Raw genomic sequence first — 21,866 nt, 5'->3', positions numbered from 1 at the left:
CGTCTGCGCAATGTGTTGTGAATATAGTTAGTAGCAAAGAATTAATATACTAAAACATCATGCACGATGCGGTAGTTTTGTACGCATCTCAGTGTTTATTACGTCGTATCTCGTGAACTATGTGCCACACAATGATTTAATTTTGCAGGTACATTCAATGGTATACGTGAATACTGTCTCCAAAATGTATCGCGAATGCTGTTAGTAGTAAAGAAGTAACAGATTAAAACTCCATGCCTGATGCCACAGATTTACTATATGAACAGCGAAAATGAAATGAGCAGTAACCTTCTTCCCTTTGATCATTTTGTGTGCGTTGTCAGCGTGACCAAGTTTCGTCAAGGTTTGAAATTATACGTAAAGTCTGTTCTTTCACCCCCCCCTCCCCCCCAGTTTCATAGGTAGGTAGTTTAGTTCTTTCTCCCACAGAGATTCCCTCCAGACAGTAAGTGATACGTACAACAGATTTGGTTGAAATCGGTCCCATGATTTAGGAGGAAATGCGGCACATGTGTACATACATATATGCATACATTCATTTTCATGACACGTACTATATATACCGACCGAGGTGGAGCAGTGGTAGCGCACTGGACTCGCATTCGGGAGGACGACGGTTCAAACCCGCTTCCGACCATCCTGATTTGGGTTTTCCGTGATTTTCCCAAGTCGCTTCAGGAAAATGCCGGGATAGTTCTTTTGAAAGGGAACGGCCGACGTCCTTCCACGTTCTTTCCTAATCCGATGGGGCCGATGACCTCGCTGTTTGGTCCGCTCCTCCAAATCAGCCACACAACCATGATGCGTATGGATTATGCACCTTTGACTTACAGTTGTATTACGCAAAATCCTGATCTGACTTAAAGCCATAAGAGTGTCGTATTTTTAGATTAAATCACTGAACCAATAGAAATGGCGTAGCGGTAGTTTACCTAAATCATCTACGGCAGGTAGCGAGATGGTTCCATTGGAAAAGGAAAAGGTTTATATTCTTGCACAGTCCGAGCATGTGCTCCGTATGTAAAGACCTCTTCGTCGAGGGGATATTCAGCCCTAATATCCGTTCCTCCCAGGCACAAATTTCATAGTAGATGAAAATAGGTGGTAATCGGAAGATGCCGAAAGGATGGAAAGCGTGAATATTTTAGCAACTCTCACTTATATATCTCGGTTTTCCCAGTGCCAAAATACTTTTGCGGGCAGGTCATTGTTCTACTGAAGCTGATCCCTCTTCTACGTCCTTTGTAATACAGTTGATCGTTAGGATCAGATACTGTATTACTTCTAGCGACTTGTTCAACAAGAGGAATTGTTACATCCAAGGAAAAACTACCCATAATCTTTCTGGCAGATGAAATAGACTTCACACCCAAGCAAACTAGGTTCATCTCGTTCCTCTAATTGATATTTAATTTCTTGAAGCAGTGAATCCTCTTCCAACCCACAGCAGCAAACAAGTTGATGTGCTTTTCGTCAGCGTTCAACAAACGCAGCACCCGTTTTGCATGAAGCCTTATCATAGTTAACTCTCCATGTGGACGTGACATATACTTTCTTCCGACTGAATGACACGGTGGATGTTTCATACATTTTTAACTACTTGTGTTCAGTACCGCATTATTCATTCCCTCAGTGTTTTTTTAAGTGTATCATGTTAAAATGAAGTACAGCTATATTGGGATTTAATAACTCATTTCTGAATTGCTGTAAATGACGGGATACACACTTATGAACCTTCACCTACACTAAATGAATTTTCATTGACACTAAATCTTCCTACATCAGGTGACTCTTAACTCACATTATTACGCAACGTACTTATATTTCAATGTAAGGAAATAAAACGTCATTGATGTCAATACCGTCTCCGTGGCATATCGATGAATTACGTCTATGCTCTGATATACGCAAATTTATAACAACATTGATGTCAATACCGTCTCCGTGGCATATCGATGAATTACGTCTATGCTCTGATATACGCAAATTTATAACAACAATCAAGATAAAATGCATAGCATCAGTGTTTATTAGTTATTCTAACAAAATGACTTCACTGTGGGTGTAATAATGGTTGCTAGAAAGTAGACAGATGAATTTAGTGCAGCCAACGCAATATCACTAAAGACCATTGAAGTGTATGAATACTAAAGGATTAAATATCTACTCGCCGTACTTACAAATCTTCCAGCTGCGTGAAGGGCAGGAAAGCTTCTGGATGGATGTCGGTGATGCCGTTGTTCTCCAGGTCCCTAAAACAATAATAACTATAAAAGTGATGAACTAGAGATGTTAATGACAAAGAGTTAAACGCTTGATAAAAACAATATCTTCAACACATTGTGTACGCCAGACTCACTTATAAGAGAGTATGGCTAATGTACAATTACGTTCTTCGCGAGCATTATGTAACTACTATGGATTCTATAACACAAGGACAAATAAATGGAATAAAAATGTTTCTGAAAGTTCCGCTGATGACACTTAGCCAAAGCGAAGTAAATATTGCCCGACACTAATTGGAACACTATCGCCCCACACAGGATACCAATTCGAACCGAGTATTATCAATGGGATTTGATAAATTCGCTCTCCTCCTTCCTAGGCGCTGCGCCAGCACCAGAAGCCAAATTGACAAAACTGTTGTGTTACGGCGGCAATCAGCATTTAAAAGCATTATGGCCATTCAATTCCTACACTGCGTTTTGGACAAATTCCCACACGAATTAAAATTATTAATATTATGAATTTTCAATTAATCATTGTATTTACCAAAAATATACTGATTTTTAATTACTGTTACTTTCATCGTGATTACAGATTTCCTTGCTTTAGATTTACGACAGCACATCAATACATTTGCTCGATTTTCCACCTACAGAGATCACGAAGCGTCAAATGTGCTTCAACAAGAACATAGTGATAAAACGACAATACACTAAACGCCAGAATACACAAAGTTGCTTTGGATTTACGACAGCACATCAATACATTTGCTCGATTTTCCACCTAACAGAGATCACGAAGGGTCAAATGTGCTTTAACAAGAACATAGTGATAAGACGACAATATACTAAACGGACGAATACACAAAGTTCTTGCATAAATATTACTCGCATTCATATAGAAAGAGAAAAAACTTTCCTTTCCAAAGCTAATTCGCAATAATCGACCTGTCACGCAATGGTACGTCATTCACTACTGGCCATTAAAACTGCTACACCAAGAAGAAATGCAGATGATAAATGGGTATTCATTGTACAAATATATTATACTACAACTGACATGTCATTACATTTTCACGCAATTTGGGTGCATGGATCCTGATAAATCAGAACCCAGAACAACCACCTCTGGACGTAATAACGGCCTTGATACTCCTGGGCATTGAGTCAAACAGAGCTTGGATGAGGTGTACGGGTACAGTTGCCCATGCAGCTTCAACATGATACCACAGTTCATCAAGAGTAGTGACTGGCGCATTGTGACGAGCCGGTTGCTCGGCCACCATTGACCAGACGTTTTCAATCAGTGAGAGATCTGGAGAATGTGCTGGCCAGCGCAGCAGTCGAACATTTTCTGTATCCAGAAAAGGACGTACAGAACCTGCAACATGCGGGCGTGCATTATCCTGCTGAAATGTAGGGTTTCATAGGGATCGGATGAAGGATAGAGCCACGGGTCGTAAGACATCTGAAATGTAACGTCCACTGTTCAAAGTGCCGTCAGTGCGAACAAGAGGTGACCGAGACGTGTAACTAATGGCACCCCGTACCATTACGCCGGGAGATAAGCCAGTATGGCGATGACGAATACACGCTTCCAATGTGCGTTCAACGCGATGTTGCCAAACACGGATGCGACCATCATGATGCTGTAAACAGAACACGGATTCATCCGAAAAATGACGCTTTGCCTTTCGTGCACCCAGGTTCGTCGCTGAGTACACCATCGCAGGCGCTCCTGTCTGTGATGCAGCGTCAAGGGTAACCGCAGCCATGGTCTCCGAGCTGATAGTCCATGCTGCTGCAAACGTCGTCGAACTGTTCGTGCAGATGGTTGTTGTCTTGCAAACGTCCCCATCAGTTGCGTCAGGGGTCGAGAGGTGGCTGCACGATCCGTTACAGCCATGCGGATAAGACGCCTGTCATCTCGACTGCTAGTGATACGAAGCCGTTGGGGTCCAGCACGGCGTTCCGTATTACCCTCCTGAACCCACCGATTCCATATTCTGCTAACAGTCATTGGATCTCGACCAACGCGAGCAGCAATGTCGCGATACGATAAACCGCAATGGCGATAGTCTACAATCCGACCTTTATCAAAGGCGGAAACGTGACGGTACGGTTCAAAATGGCTCTGAGTGCTATGGGACTCAACTGCTGAGGTCATTAGTCCCCTAGAACTTAGAACTAGTTAAACCTAACTAACCTAAGGACATCACAAACACCCATGCCCGAGGCAGGACTCGAACCTGCGACCGTAGCGGTCTTGCGGTTCCAGACTGCAGCGCCTTCAACCGCACGGCCACTTCGGCCGGCCGTGACGGTACGCATTTCTCCTCTTTACACGAGGTATCACAACAACGTTTCACCAGGCAACGCCGGTCAACTGCTGTTTGTGTATGAGAAATCGGTTGGAAACTTTCCTCATGTCAACACGTTGTAGGTGTCGTCACCGGCGCCAACTTTGTGTGAATGCTCTGAAAAGTTAATATTTTGCATGTCACAGCATCTTCTTCCTGTCGGTTAAATTTCGCGTCTGTAGCACGTCATCTTCGTGGTGTAGGAATTTTAATGGCCAGTAGTGTAGCTCATCACATTGCCACTCTCTCTGTAGAGATCCTCTGAATAGAATTACACATACCTTCAACCACAATAAAATATAATAAAAAATGAAGCAATTTTTAACTAAGAATTGTCTTTATTGTACACAACATTTGGTTTAAAAGTACTACTTTCTGGACTACTTGTACGTTTGAGAGCATAAAAACTGGACAGCGGAAATCGCGGCCAGTTTTAAAGTCTAGTGCAGCAATTGCTTGAATGATATGCGTCATACCATATGTTCCTGTCTACCTTGGGAACATGCAGGCGAGGAAATATTTCTCAAACAATACAGGAAGCGGATCTTGTCAGTATTTCAGATCTGTTTCAAGAAGGCATTAAATATTTTCTGCAAATACACTCATGCCGGCTGGAGTGGCCAAGCGGTTCTAGGCGCTACAGTCTGGAACCGCGCGACCGCTACGGTCGCAGGTTCGAATCCTGCCTCGGGCATGGATGTGTGTGATGTCCTTAGGTTAGTTAGGTTTAAGTAGTTCTAAGTTCTAGGGGACTGATGACCTCAGCAGTTAAGTCCCATAGTGTTCAGAGCCATTTGAACCATTTGAAATACACTCATGTTCAGAAATATAGAACACTTTGACTGACTATAGAGAGGAGGTTCATATTCACAGGACATGTACATTAGAATGTTCTGCAGAAACGATTACCATTTGAACCATGTCGGCACGCTACTTCGAGGTCAACTTCAATATCTCGGCGCAACACGACCTACCGTTAAAGTATGCCTGCGGTTCTCGTTGTCACTATAAAGCGAAAGTAGTGGATCAGTGTCACTTAAGCAGCCGTGCAGTATGCGTCGCAGATGGGTGCGCGAACCGTACCGTTAAATAAGTGAGTTTGAAAGAGGGCGCATTGTTGGGACGAGAGAATGTGATGCATCCATCTGGGAAATTGCTGCTCGTGAGAGGGGAATTGTTTCGGCAGTGCAACGTGTGTGTGTGTGTGTGCAGAATGGTTCAAAGAAGGTCGTAAAACACCAAGAGATGGGTCGGGATTCACCACCCTGCCCCCCCCCCCCCCCCCCACCTGAGAACAAGGACACGTCATCCTCCTCGGCTCTGGCTAACTCATCGTACACTATCATGGGTAAGAGTCCGTCGCCGTTTATCACGGCGTGGGTTTTATGTGCACGTCTTCCACATCTCTCCCTGCTTTGACGAATGTGCAGAAACATGATAGACGGCAATGGTGTATGGAACGATGTCACTGAGGACAGGAATAGCATCAGACAATTTTTCCGGACGAAACCAACCTCTGTTTATTTGAAAATGATGGCCGCAATATTATATAGATTGTCGAGAATTCTTCCGGGTTGTTTGTCCGTGGTCCATTGAACTTTTTTATCCCTGGCATTTCATCCAAAGCTACGTTGGACATCTTCGGAGGTGCTCCTGGTTGCGCTGAGTCTTGCCGACTGACGAGTCGGACATCGAAGAATGGACTAAATACAGTGGAAAGTGGGCGTGGTCTGGATTTCACGTGATAGCAGAGATAAACCTTGTCAAGGATAAAATATAACTATCGATCATAGTACGTCAAAGATAAAAACTTCTCATCGATTCTGTAGCGCCACTGTCCATATATCGCTGAGGTTCATAGCTTCTTCTTTTCTATTAAAATTATCCCCATTTTATATATTTCGATGGCTTCTCTATATAGCAGTGGATAATAGTTCGTCATAGTACATAAAACTTCAGTTTCCGAAAATTTCACTACGTGATCACCCGACTGAAGAGCATGTTCCGCCACGGCTGACTTGTCTGTTTTCCCTAGTCGGCAAAGACTTTTATGTTCCTTCAACCATGTATTCACACTTTTCTTCGTAGTTCCAATGTAGACCCTACCACATGGACACGGAATCTTGTATACACCACTTTCCGACAGAGGGGGTCGTTTATCTTTAACGGAACGAAGGGCTTGGCCTATTTTCTTAGATGGTCTGAAAATCGGTCGAACGTTATGTTTCCTTAAAATCTTGCCGATTTGATCAGTTATCTTTTTGATGAAGGGAGAGAAACCGTGTTCTTCCATCGCTGTGCCTTATCATTGTCCTTAGGCCTCCTGTTGTTCGGTCCCAAAACTCTACTTATTTCCTTACTAGATAACCCATTCTTCTCAAAAGCCAGCTTTAAATGTTGTAACTCGGCGTCCAGGTATTCCGGCGCACAAATACTTTAGCTCTGTCCACTACACTTTTAATTACACCTCTTTTCTGTTGTGGATGATGATTGGAATCCTTATGCAAGTATCTGTCGGTATGTGTAACCTTCCGAAGGACTCTATGTTTCAAGCTGCCATCAGTCTGTGCCATAACGGAGACATCCAAGAAGGATATTGCGTTGTATTTCTCCATTTCTATGGTAAACTGTATTTTAGGATTTATACTATTTAAATAACAAAATAATTCCTCTAAAGCTTTTTTCCCATGTGACCAAACCACAGATTTATCATCTACGTATCGATACATTCGACATGGTTTCTTATTCGCTTTTTCCAGAGCTAATTGTTCGAATTTTTCCATGTAAAAATTGGCAATCGTAGGACTCAATGGGTTACCCATGGCCACACCATCAACCAGCTCATAAAACTCATCCTCCCACTGGAACTGACTGGAAGTGAGATAGTGTCTGAAAAGAGCAGTCAAATCTGCTGGGAAATCATCCGATATGTAAACGATAACTTTGTTAAGTGGAATCATCGTAAATAAAGACATTGTCAAAACTGACAAGAATATCCTTAGGAGCCAAAGTTAGTCTCTTCAGTTTCTCAAAGAAATGACATAAGTCTTTTACATAAGAATCAGTTCGGCCAATATGCGGTTGTAAACAAGATTCCAGATATCTTGCTATTTGGTACGTTGGGGAGTTAATAGCACTGACAATGGGTCTCAGAGGAAGGTTAATCTTATGAACTTTAGGTAGGCCATAAAGTCTGGGACACGTAGCTTCACTCCTCAGCAAACCTTTCTTCTCCTCCTTTTGAATTGAAGTAGATGATTTTATCAGCGTATTTGTTTTTCTCAATATGCAAGTAGTAGGAGCTTTCTCACGTTTATTATATTGTCCTGACGTTAAGAGATCCAAAATCTTACTTCTATAATCCTGTTTATTCATAACAACAGCAACATTGCCTTTGTCAAAAGGAAGAACCACTAGCCCTTTCCTCACCTTTCGTTAGGTTACCTTCCAAAGGTTTACTACAGCACAAGACCCTGGTGGTTTCGATTCGAATTCCATTTGCAGTTTCTTTGGGGAGGGTTCTATCCCTGCTTCTACGTTCGCAATTATCTCCTCAAATGGTACTTTCGTAGGCGTAATAGCAAAGATTTCTCCTCTTGCAAGGACCGAAATTTCATCGTAGACAATAGTAAAAAAAAGTTTCAAATGGCTCTAAGCACTATGGGACTTCAATCTGAGGTCATCAGTCCCTTAGACTTAGAACTACTTAAACGTAACTAACGTAAGGACATCACACACAGCTATGCCCGAGGCAGGATTCGAACCTGCGACCGTAGCAGCAGCGCGGTTCCGGACTGAAGCGCCTAGAACCGCTCGGCTACAGCGGCCGGTAAGACAATACTCTCTGTGATTTATTAATAACAGCATCTGACATGACAACGTTGTAATTTATCAAACTTCTTCTTGTGCCTACTAGTAGTTACTTCTACACTCCTGGAAATAGAAAAAAGAACACATTGACACCGGTGTGTCAGACCCACCATACTTGCTCCGGACACTGCGAGAGGGCTGTACAAGCAATGATCACACGCACGGCACAGCGGACACACCAGGAACCGCTGTGTTGGCCGTCGAATGGCGCTAGCTGCGCTGCATTTGTGCACCGCCGCCGTCAGTGTCAGCCAGTTTGCCGTGGCATACGGAGCTCCATCGCAGTCTTTAACACTGGTAGCATGCCGCGACAGCGTGGACGTGAACCGTATGTGCAGTTGACGGACTTTGAGCGAGGGCGTATAGTGGGCGTGCGGGAGGCCGGGTGGACGTACCGCCGAATTGCTCAACACGTGGGGCGTGAGGTCTCCACAGTACATCGATGTTGTCGCCAGTGGTCGGCGGAAGGTGCACGTGCCCGTCGACCTGAGACCGGACCGCAGCGACGCACGGATGCACGCCAAGACCGTAGGATCCTACGCAGTGCCGTAGGGGACCGCACCGCCACTTCCCAGCAAATTAGGGACACTGTTGCTCCTGGGGTATCGGCGAGGAACATTCGCAACCGTCTCCATGAAGCTGGGCTACGGTCCCGCACACCGTTAGGCCGTCTTCCGCTCACACCCCAACATCGTGCAGCCCGCCTCCAGTGGTGTCGCGACAGGCGTGAATGGAGGGACGAATGGAGACGTGTCGTCTTCAGCGATGAGAGTCGCTTCTGCCTTGGTGCCAATGATGGTCGTATGCGTGTTTGGCGCCGTGCAGGTGAGCGCCATAATCAGGACTGCATACGACCGAGGCACACAGGGCCAACACCCGGCATCATGGTGTGGGGAGCGATCTCCTACACTGGCCGTACACCACTGGTGATCGTCGAGGGGACACTGAATAGTGCACGGTACATCCAAACCGTCATCGAACCCATCGTTCTACCATTCCTAGACCGGCAAGGGAACTTGCTGTTCCAACAGGACAATGCACATCCGCATGTATCCCGTGCCACCCAACGTGCTCTAGAAGGTGTAAGTCAACTACCCTGGCCAGCAAGATCTCCGGATCTGTCCCCCATTGAGCATGTTTGCGACTGGATGAAGCGTCGTCTCACGCGGTCTGCACGTCCAGCACGAACGCTGGTCCAACTGAGGCGCCAGGTGGAAATGGCATGGCAAGGCGTTCCACAGGACTACATCCAGCATCTCTACGATCGTCTCCATGGGAGAATAGCAGCCTGCATTGCTGCGAAAGGTGGATATACACTGTACTAGTGCCGACATTGTGCATGCTCTGTTGCCTGTGTCTATGTGCCTGTGGTTCTGTCAGTGTGATCATGTGATGTATCTGACCCCAGGAATGTGTCAATAAAGTTTCCCCTTCCTGGGACAATGAATTCACGGTGTTCTTATTTCAATTTCCAGGAGTGTATTATACAGTGTGTCCCATTGATAGTGGCCGGGCCAAATATCTCACGAAATAAGCATCAAACGAAAAAACTACAAAGATCGAAACTCGTCTAGCTTGAGGGGGGAAACCACATGGCGCTATGGTTGGCTCGCTAGATGACGGTGCCATAGGTCAAACAGATATCAACTGAGTTTTTTAAAGTAGGAACTCACATTTTTTATTACATATTCGTGTATTACGTAAAGAAATATGAATGTTTTAGTTGGACCACTTTTTTCGCTTTGTGATAGATGGCGCTATAATAGTCACAAACGTATAAGTACGTGGTATCCGCTAGTGCGGACGATATTTGCTTCGTGATACATTACCCGTGTTAAAATGGACCGTTTACCAATTGCGAAAAAGGTCGATGTCGTGTTGATGTATGGCTATTGTGATCAAAATGCCCAACGGCCGTATGCTATGTATGCTGCCCGGTTTCCTGGTCGACATCATCCAAGTATCCGGGCCGTTCGCCGGATAGTTACATTATTTAAGGAAACAGGAAGCGTTCAGTCTCATGTGAAACGTCAACCACGACCTACAACAAATGATGATGCCCAGTTAGGTGTTTTAGCTGCTGTCGCGGCTAATCCGCACATCAGTAGCAGACAAATTGCGCGAGAAACGGGAATCTTAAAAACGTCGGCGTTGAGAATGCTACATCAACATCGATTGCACCCGTACCATATTTCTATGCACCAGGAATAGCATGGCGACGACTTTGAACGTCTGTACAGTTCTGCCACTGGCCACAAGAGAAATTACGGGACGATGACAAATTTTTTGCACGCGTTCTATTTAGCGATGAAGCGTCATTCACCAACAGCGGTAATGTAAACCGGTATAATATGCGCTATTGGGAACGGGAAATCCACGATGGCTGCGACAAGTGGAACATTTGCGACCTTGGCGGGTTAATGTATGATGCGGCATTATGGGAGGTAGGACAATTGGCCCCCATTTTATCGATGGCAATCTAAATGGTGGAATGTATGCTGATTTCCTACGTAATGTTCTACCGATGTTACTACAAGATGTTTCACTGCATGACAGAATGGCGATGTGCTTCTACCATGATGGATGTCCGGCACATAGCTCGCGTGCGGCTGAAGCGGTGTTGAATAGCATATTTCACGACAGGTGGATTCGTCGTCAAAGCACCATACCATGGCCCTCACGTTCAACGGATCTGACGTCGTCGGATTTCTTTCTGTGGGGAAAGTTGAAGGATATTTGCCATCGTGATCCACCGACAACGCTTGACAACGTGCGTCAGCGCATTGTCAATGCATGTGCGAACATTACAGAAGGCGAACTACTCACTGTTGAGAGGAATGTCGTTACACGTATTGCCAAATGCATTGAGCTTGACGGACATCAGTTTGGGCATTTATTGCATTAATGTGGTATTTACAGGTAATCACGCTGTAACAGAATGCGTTCTCAGAAATGATATTTTCATAAAGGCACATGTATCACATTGGAACAACAGAAATAAAATGTTCAAACGTAACTACGTTCTGTATTTTAATTTAAAAAACCTACCTGTTACCAACTGTTCGTCTAGAATTGTGAGCCATATGTTTATGACTATTCAGCGCCATCTATCACAAAGCGAAAAAAGTGGTCCAACTAAAACATTCATACTTCTTTACGTACTACATGAATATATATTAAAAATGGGTGTTCCTATTTTAAAAAACGCAGTTGATATCCGTTTGACCTATGGCAGCGCCATCTAGTGGGCCAACCATAGCGCTATCTGGTTTCCCCCTTCAAGCTAGACGAGTTTAGTTCTTTGTAGTATTTTTCGTTTGACGCTTATTTCGTGAGATATTTGGCCCGGTCACGATCAATGGACCATCCTGTAGATTACATCGACCTAAACGTCAGGTAATCTCTTTTATACCACAGATCTACCGATACCTTGCTAGTAATGAGTAAATGTAGTTGCAGTAACTTACGGTCTACAGAATCCATATCTCATCTTGTAAAATGTATCCTTTCACGGAGCAACGATGCTTCTGTATAATCACAAATCCGTTGTATGATTATACACATTTCATGTATATAGGTGTTGTAGCTACCTCTCGCTCTTCCTGAAATAAACCTACTGAACTGTCATCTACGCTCGCTGTGGCATAGATAAAAAGTTTCAACCTTTCTAAAGCTGCCCAAGCTGACTATTCGTGACGTGACTGTAAAAGCGAAGAAACAACAACAGGCAGACCTCACGTACTGGCGGACAGCGCCGTCAAGCATTGAGGAGGACGGTTGTAAAAAACCACTCGTGACCTCCAAGGGTAGAATGGTCGATTAGCTCCTCCAATGCCACACACTTCCGTAATCAGTGCTAAGCGATGTTTGAGGTTGTGTAAGGAGCGAAGTCTATGGGCAGTGGATGACTGGAAACTAGTAATTTGGAGTGAAGAATCACGCTATTTCCTGTGGTAATCCGATGGAAGCCGGCCGGAGTGGCCGAGCGGTTAAAGGCGCTACAGTCTGGAACCGCACGACCGCTACGGTCGCAGGTTCGAATCCTGCCTCGGGCATGGATGGGTGTGATGTCCTTAGGTTAGTTAGGTTTAAGTAGTTCTAAGTTCTAGGGGACTTATGACCACAGCAGTTGAGTCCCATAGTGCTCAGAGCCATTTGAACCATTTGAATCCTATGGAAGGCTTTGGGTTTGGCGAATGTCTGGAGAACATTATACGTATAGTGCCAACACTGAAGTATTGAGGGGGGGATGTTACGGTGTCAAGAGTGTTTTTCGTTGGGAGAGAGTAGTCCCCTTACTGAGTCTAAAAAAACACTACGTGTGGAAGGACATGAACACTTTTTACAGCATAGTGGCCTACGTAGAGGAACAATTCGGAAACGATAATTGTGTCCGCATTGATATGAACACCGTCACAAAGCATCGTCTGTGAGTCAACGATTTGGGACAATAACGTTCCTGAAATGGACTGACCTACTCAGAGTCCCGACCTGAACCCAATGGAACGCTTTTGGGATGATATAGGGTATTCAGCTTCGCACTCGACTCCTGCGACCAACATAACTACCTTCTCTGGATGCGACTCTTGAGGAAAAATGGACTGCCATTGCTCCATAGAAATTCAGACACCTCAGTGTCTCCATCAGTGTTCAAGTCGCCATAAATGCGGTATGTGGACACATCCCATTCTAATGTTCACAAATAGGTGTCCGGATACGTTTGATCGGTCGGCCGGCCGCTGTGGCCGAGCGGTTCTAAGGTTAGTTAGGTTTAAGTAGTTCTACGTCTAGAGGACTGATGACCCCCGATGTTAAGTCCCATAGTGCTTGGAGCCATTTGAACTATTTTTTGATCGGTAGTGTACTTGCTATAAGCTACTGTTTTCTGTTAAGAGTTTCAGAAGTTTCTTTCCCAAAATGTGTTAGGAAGCATCGGCCATGGCGTGTTACTCTCTCGCATAGAGAGTCCAGACAACCCATTTAGCCGAATTAAGGGAAGAGGAACTCATTATGTCCAGGCTGGAGAACAGTCCCGCTCCTGGAACCTGGAAAACGGCACTGGAATTCACAACAGCAACCCGCTCTAGTCGACGGGCATGCTTCGGTAATGATATTTACGAGATCAAGACCTAGATGGCATTAGAAAACATGTAGAAACAGGATGAATATGTAGAGCTGAAGACTGCAATGCTTGGTAAACTGTGGAAGAAGCCTTTATCCCTCATTGCATTTCAAACGGCTGATAATGAGGTTGAAATACATGCATGTACGAGGGAATATTGAGTTAGTGATGCTTCATGCTAGAAAAGAGAAAAATGGTGAGTAGATGTTCAGTCAGGTGTGTGACGTTAATTACCAGGGTAGAAAGCTGGTGAGAGAGGCGATTCATGGGGCTAACAGAGGAACGAACGCGGGACCGCAACACGGTGGATGCTAGCGGTCGCATTATTCCGGACGTATGTTCCCATGTCAGCGGTAATTATGCGTCAACACTCCCGTAATGGATTCGCTGTTTGCAGCTGCTGTGTTCCTGACTTACAATGCGCGCAAGTGCGGTCTTCTACACATCCCGACAAGTTACTCGCATTCATTTGCAAAAATCTTTCGTTTTGGAATATTTTCGTCGACAGGCAGAAACCGATGCACAACATTACGCTGTTGCTTTTTTATAGCACATCCGTTTCCTGTATGCAAATCGTTGTCAGCGACAGCAGTGATTTAAGCAAAACTTGTAAGTTTCAAAAATGCCAATACTGTGAAGTTATAGGGTACGCAAATTGAAGCTTAAAGCAACAATTTTTAAATGAATATTCATGATGTTGATATTTGTGAATGTCGGATTAAATATGCAAAGAAATTGACAGCATGAACCCCGACTGTCGGCCATAAACACGGATATATTGAATAAAAAAATTATTTTGTGTACGGTAGTTTTCTGGACCTGTTTGCCCTTGGGTACTACTTCAAACAGTGATCTATATAGTCTTATTGTACAATGAACAGAATTTAAAAGCGGAAAAACTAACAGGCATGAGGAACATCCGGTGTGGCATTTGTGTGTTATGTCCCTGTTACAGAATTTTTTTCCCAATAGCACTGTCCTTATGTTTGTTTTATGTTGTGTGTGTGTGTGTGTGTGTGTGTGTGTGTGTGTGTGTGTGTTTGTGTGTGTGTGTGTGTGTGTGTGTCCAAATATCAACTATAAATTACGGCGCAGAACACGTGACATTTGTAATTTTTTGTCCGATAGATTTAATTTGTATGTCATATGCAAACTCTCACTAATAAAACTATGACCTGCTTGTATACATATGTTAACGATATACGCTAATTTCCAACAAACCACCGATGGAATATTTCATTTCAACTAACCCTAATTCGCTATTTATCGCGACGAACTCGGAAATGGAATGCAAACCACTGAACTGTATCAGCTGTGTAGTATGAAGTACGACTTTCTTCTGTTTCACATAGGAATATTAATTCTAAGCGAAAAGATTCACTTTTTCGGATTTACGGGTACTCTGTGAAGTATACGGTAAGGGGAACAACTCTTTCCTGATTTTATAAAATGCATTTTAACTATCAGCTATTTATTTGTCCCATTAATCATCTGCCGGTTTCGGTTAGGAACCATCATCCAGAACGAAGGTTACAACAGATTAGTTAAAAGCATCCCGTTTTCATTTGAGGCTTAACATGATCGAAATTATACAGTCAAATTGTAATAACATGTGACATAATTTGTCTCAGAATGCTGACAGTCATATCTCACGTCAAGCCCGCCGTGGTGGCCGTGCGGTTCTAGGCGCTTCAGTCCGGAACCGCGTGACTGCTACGGTCGCAGGTTCGAATCCTGCCTCGGGCATGGATGTGTGTGATGTCCTTAGGTTAGTTAGGTTTAAGTAGTTCTAAGTTCTAGGGGACTGATGACCTCAGATAGTAAGTCCCATAGTGCTCAGAGCCATTTTTTCTCACGTCAAACACACAGAGATAACAGGAAAAATACGACGAACGACACTTTACATAATTTGTCTTAGAATACTGGCAGTCATATCTCATGTCAGACAGACATCATGTGTGTTCGTACAATATCACTGTATAATTGCGCTGCTGTTCATTCTCAAAGGAATATGAAGTGCTTTCAACTAATCTGTTGCACCCTACATTCTGGATGATGGTTAATAACCGAAACTGGTAGATGATTAATGGGACAAATAAACAGCTAATGTTTAAAATGCATTTTATAAAATACTTTAAGGCTGTTGAATCACGCCTTATGGAAACATTACATGTTCCTGATTAATCATATCTTTTCTTCTTTGTCAGATAACTTCAATATGTCTTGTATATATGAAAAAAGCGGACAAATGTTTTCTGAAAAGATTTGACTATAAGCAAAAAGTATAAAAATAAATGACAGAAAAACTTGATGTATCTCCAAATGATGCTCGAAATCAAGTAAAGCAAATGACGTGCTGAATGACAACGTACAGTTCAATGTTTTACTTGAAATTTTGAATAGTATTAGATGATATTTGCCAATGGTCTTGCCGCAGTAGTCACACCGGTTTCCGTCAGTTCACCGAAGTTAAGCGCTGTTGGTGTGGGCTAGCACTGGGATGGGTGACCATTCGTTCTGCCGAATGCAGTAGGCAAGCCGACTGCATTCAGTCCTTATGAGGCAAACCGAGGAGCTACTTGGTAGAGAAGCAGCGGCTCCGGTCTCGCAAACCTTCGGCCGGGAGAGCAGTGTGCTGATCACGTGCCCCTCCATGTCCGCATCCAGTGATACGTGTGGTCTGAGGATGACACGGCGGCCGGTAGGTACCGCTGGGCCTTCATAGCCTGTTCGGGCGGAGTTTGGTATTAGATGATACTTGTCTGGTGGATTATGTAGACCGTGCAGTTGTGTGGGCTTCAGATTATGTGATGTTATGACGCGTCAAATGTTTATTTAATCTTTATTTGTCTATCATTTTTTTATTCTCTAGTTTTGTTCAGATACATGCAACAAATTTCAGTACAGATCGATATATTATTATTATTAAGATTATATAGACCAAGAGAAAAGAGAGAAGTTTCAATTTATGTTGTGATTTGATACTTATTTCTTTTTTTGAGCAATAAAGATCGAAAGAATTCGTCTGCCCAAGTAGACCATACTCGATGCAGTTCATTTTCTTTCTTTTTTTTTTCAAAACTATACCTCATGCTGGTCAATTTGGCACCTCATTTGTCCGTTTTCCACTCTTCATTTATCTACCAGAATTCGAACAAAAGTCCACTATACAGGGTGCAACAGGTATAAGTACAGATATTTCTATTGGTGACTGCGGATGGTGTACTGAACAACAACACTTCAGTATTTACTTCATTATCCGACTAATAATTATAGCTATTAGCAGTAACACGTTTTTAAGTGTAGTACCCGTGGTCCAAGGGTAGCGCCTTTGATTGATACTCAAAACTTCCTCGGTCCTGTGATAGAACACCGAAACTGTTTAAATTTTGAACAAAAATCATCAGTAATGGAGTCTGAAGATTTCCGACATAAGAATTCACCCTTTTTCTGCCAACGGCCTTGTCAAAATAGGACCGTGCAGCGGACAGAGCATCAAGGCACCCTCTAGCCCTTGAAGTTGGAAACTGTCCCTAAAAGTGGAAGAATCAGCAATGATTAGCGGTATGAAGGTGCAGAAGGTAATGGAAAACACTGCATTAAAGGTACATAATGTGTATCTAAGGAATATCTGGCCTGTAAATGATAAACCGTCATGATAATCTCTCCATTGGCAAAAGATTCCCGAACCGGATCTCCGGGCGGATACTGCAAAAGGTGAGGTCATCATGAGAAACAGTTTGAATATCCGACGAAAGTATAACATTCTACGAGTCGGGGCGCGAAAAGTCTGACGTCTGAACGTAGTAGGGAGTCTAGAAAATATGAAAAGGGAAATGCTAATGTTCAATCTGTATATAATATGGGTCAGTTAAGTGAAATGGAACGAAGATAAGGATTTCTGGTCAGATGAGAGTAGGGTAATATCAACAGCAACAGAAAATGGTGTGACGGGAGTATTATTCTTTAAGGTTCAAATGGCTCTGAGCACTATGGGACTTAACATCTGAGGTCATCAGTCCCCTAGAATTTAGAACTAATTAAACCTAACTAACCTAAGGACATCAAACTCATCCATGCCCGAGGCAGGATTCGAACCTGCGACCGTAGCAGCCGCATGGTTCCCAACTGAAGCGCCTAGAACTGCTCCGCCACCGCGGCCGGTGATACGTTATGAATAGGAAGGTAGGGCAGAGGGTGAGTTACTGTGAGCAGTTCAGTGACAGGGCCATTTTCATCAGAATAGTTAGAAACGAACATTGACATCCATAATTCAAATATTAGTGCCGACGTTTCAAGCGGAAGGTGAGGAGATAAAATGTATGAGGGTATTGAACGGGTAATTCAGTACGCAATGACATACGAGAATCTAACAGTTATGGTGGATTGGAATGTGGTTGTAGCGGAAGGAGTAGAGGAAAGAGTCAGAGAAATTTTAGTTTTTATACTAGGAATGAGAAAGCAGAAAGACGAATTGAGTTTTGCAATAAATTTCACCTAGTAACTGTGAATAATCTGTTCAAGAATCACAAGAGAAAGAAGTGTACTTGGAAAAGGCCGAGAGACACTGACAGATTTCAGTTAGATTACGTCATTTCCGGGAGATACTGGACGGTAAGGCGTACCGAGGAGCAGGTATGAGACTCACATTACAGTTTAGTTGTGATGACGAGTAGGCTGAAGTTTAAGAGATTAGTCAGGAAGAATCATTGCGGAAAGAAGAAGGATACGGAAGCACTAAGGAATGAAGAGACACGCTTGAAGTTTTCCTAAGTTATAGATATTACGATAAGGAATAGCTCAAGGCAGTTCTGTTGAAGAGGATTGGACATCTCTAAAAAGGGCAATCGTGGAAGTTGGAAAGAAAAACATAGGTACAAAGAAGGTAAGCGTGAAGAAACCACGAGTGGCAGAAGAAATACTTCAGTTCATCGATGAAAGAAGGAAGTACAAAAATATTCAGCGATATTCAGGAATACAGAAATACAAGTAATTTAAAAATGAAATAAATAGGAAGTGCAGGAAAGTTAAGGCGAAATGGCTGCATAAAAAAAGAAATGTTTGTCGTAAGGACTAACTCAGCACATAGAAATTAAAAGCAAGGATCGTAACACTATGAATGAAGTTTTAATTAGCCGGGAAGTTTCTCAAAAATGATAAGGAACAGGGAATACTTGGCTGTCGTTCACTATTGACTTTCTAAGCACGTATAGTCCTGTCAAGGAGAGACGGGATTGTTACCTGGAGCAGATTTTGTCCAGTAAGCCAAAAGATCACCAGTACCCAAAGAGATTTTCATCCAATGAACAGTCGTATAGGTCATTGCAGGAGTTGAATAAACATCCTTCCAGGTATCTGTAGGAAAAGGTAAAACAGTATTCTCCCGTACTTACAAAAAAATTACATTAATCTAGAGAAACTGGTCTAACGCGAATATGTATTCAGACAAGCCGTGGATATCTCATACTCTGCAACTTCAAGGTTTAAGAGAAACGCTGTTATTCTACAGATTTGGGAGACCTGAATACACAAATAAAAATATTTTCTCTGCGGTGAATTGAAGTTTCAGAAGGGGTATCGAGAAGGCGGCTGGGTTTTAGCGAGCGCGCTGCCTTTGCGAAGCCACTGGAGGGAATTAGCTGCGGATCGGCTTAAATGCACTTCTGAGAGCACGGCACGAAGTCGCCTTGGGAGAAGCACCCAGAATTAAATCCCTGAAAGCTGTATAAACACTACATCATGCTGCAGGAGGTATTCTGGCCATAACAACGTCTCTCACACCAGCCGCGGAGTATACGCAGACGTATAATACAGTATAATCCAACACTGACTTGCTCCAACATCTGCATACTAGTTTTACGCACTGCTGCCAGGCAACGAACGGATTACGATTACTTCCTGCTTTCATATGTTAAATGTTAACGAATATTTAAAATAAATGTACAAATCACTAGTCGTTGTAAGGGAAAGAAGGCCACTGAAACTGTACATTCATTCTATCTGTTTACTCATCCCTAAGGTTGTAAAAAGTAACGAATACACGTTGAATAGTAGGTATATGAAACTGTCAAACTGCTTATGAGTTACAAAGTATTCGTTATTAGACGCTTCCACTGTGATAACCCCTCTGTACAAGAAATCAGTGAACTCACGGTTTATGTTGGCGAAGGGTAGGGAGAGGGAAGACAAGTAAACTTCATTTCAAAACGGTTCTGATATTCGATGCATTACACTGGTACACAAAAAAACTGTTTTCCGTCACAACAACAAATCTCATTTAATCATTTCCGCATAGATTTCCTTTTCTGTAAGTGTTAACATCAATGTACGTATTGCAAACGGTAATCATGAAGTGTCGATTATGAGCTAGAAAAAATTATATAACTTTGTTCTTTTTGTAGGTACACCTATACAGTCCAAATACACTTCCAAATCCCCACAACACAGTACCATAGCGAGCCACTACAGGAGCCAAAACAAAATGGCGCGATCCGTTGTGAAGTGGATTGCTGTGGGGTAATTCGTTTTCTGCTTATGACAGGGGACAAAGCTGCATCAAACTATACACGGTAGAAGTGTGCATCTGCAATGCAGTATCAAATGAGGCAGTGGTTGGCATCCACTCAAGATACGGTAGCCGATGCACAGCGTCCCAGTTTTCGTCTGCGGCGCTGAGTGAGTTTATTCGTTTGTTCGGGAGGAGAGAACGACGTTATTTGCCAGATACCGGCCGATTGGAGCCGTGCTGTGATGGCAGAATCGAGTCGCAGCCATTGGGTCAATCTCGAATATTTGCATTTGAGTAAAACAATTCACAAAAATCGAAAAAATTTGCAATGCAAAATAGGAGTCGCTACGATTTTGCGTTTGGTGCATATTACAAAATATGTTGCTGTGTATGAAATTTAGCTAACATACTGAATTTTTCTTTAGACTTTGGTGGAGGTCTCTGTCTGTCTCCAATCTGGAGAAAATTGTTTTTATCCAGCACACTCATTTGCGATTGTTAGCGTCAGTGATATAACCAGAGCGAAATATCCATAACATTCCTCATATGTCATACACGATTTGAGATACGGAAACGAGGTTTTGGCAAATGATAGCATGCAAGGAGGAGAGTGTTTTACCATATCGTTATTACGTAAAAATTTATTATCTACTGTGTTATTCCACAAGCCACAGACCTTTCTGAAGGAAGTACGTAATTTTTAAGGGCCATCTCTAGCTGGTGAAATGAGAAATGCTGTGTGTTTTGGAACAATATAAGTGACGACTTTACACTTTTATTTTTGTATTGTGGATGTGCTTTTTTCATAAGCTGTTGGCCTCAGTTCCTACTCAATAAACTGAATAAAATATTGTTTCAGAATTCTCTTAGAATTGCATCTGCACACGATGTTAGTGAGGTAACATTGAGTAAACTCCGCTGTGTTTTGGCAGAAGAAGAAAATTTTAACATGGTAAAAAGAGAATTTTAAATTGTACTCAAAATTCATCAATCGTGATGCTTCTCTGAAAGTTGCAGGTGGTAAACACGTGAGGAAAACCAAAGTTTTGAACATGGCTACTTGGTTCAGTGACCGTTTATAAATTAAAATTGGAACAAATGAGCCCTAGGTCACAATTTTTTAGTCTTATTAACCAGGTTTCAAAACTAAGAGTGCCTTCAGCAGAATTTAGACATTTAAAGTGGTCTATAACATAATTACAAATTTGTGGGAAGAAAAATAATTTATATAAAAAAGTGTAAGTACTGATTAACGATACAAGACAGAGACAGCACTACCTGTCACGTATAAAATAAATAACAAGCCAGAAGGGGTTTAGTCACAAAATATTTAAAAGAGATGTGTGAAGGCGAGCCTCTAAGGGCTGCTCATACCTATACAGCCACAGGTTGCAACGGAGGTTGTGACCGAGGGCTCATTTTTTTCAATTTTAATACAAGGAAAAATAAATCAGAGGTTTTGTTGCAATTCAGCGGAATTCATTTTAGACACTAAACAAACCAGAGGTGACATAGATCTTTTTGGATGGTCACTGTGCAAGCGTGGGCGTGGAGGAGATCTACTTAATATTTACAAAAAAATAAAAAGTAAAAGATCGTTGGCTTCTTTTCAGGATGGTACTTACCCTCCAGCGCTCGGCACTTTCCCTACAGTGCACTGATCGCCGGCCCGCAACCCCCACCACTACTGCTCTCCTCACGCTAGCACTCACCGTTGCCCAGAGACTTCCAGTGTGGTGAAACAAGTCTGAATGGCAAAGAACATAGCACCAGGCCATCTC

At 42.9% G+C, this 21,866-nt stretch overlaps 1 protein-coding gene across 1 annotated transcript in view; it reads right to left on the bottom strand.

Moving 5' to 3' along the window:
• Positions 1 to 21,866, bottom strand: part of LOC124805538 (lutropin-choriogonadotropic hormone receptor-like) — an 860,476-nt gene that overhangs the window by 135,421 nt on the left and 703,189 nt on the right. The window contains exon 11 of the mRNA XM_047266106.1: positions 2,181 to 2,252. Within this exon, the coding sequence (XP_047122062.1) occupies positions 2,181 to 2,252 (72 nt within the window). The remainder of the gene's footprint in view (positions 1 to 2,180; positions 2,253 to 21,866) is intronic.

The sequence above is a fragment of the Schistocerca piceifrons genome, chromosome 7 (genome assembly GCF_021461385.2).
Source record: "Schistocerca piceifrons isolate TAMUIC-IGC-003096 chromosome 7, iqSchPice1.1, whole genome shotgun sequence".
NCBI lineage: Eukaryota > Metazoa > Arthropoda > Insecta > Orthoptera > Acrididae > Schistocerca > Schistocerca piceifrons.
The sequence above is the reverse complement of the archived record's forward strand: the minus strand, read 5'-3'. Positions and strand labels throughout refer to the sequence as shown.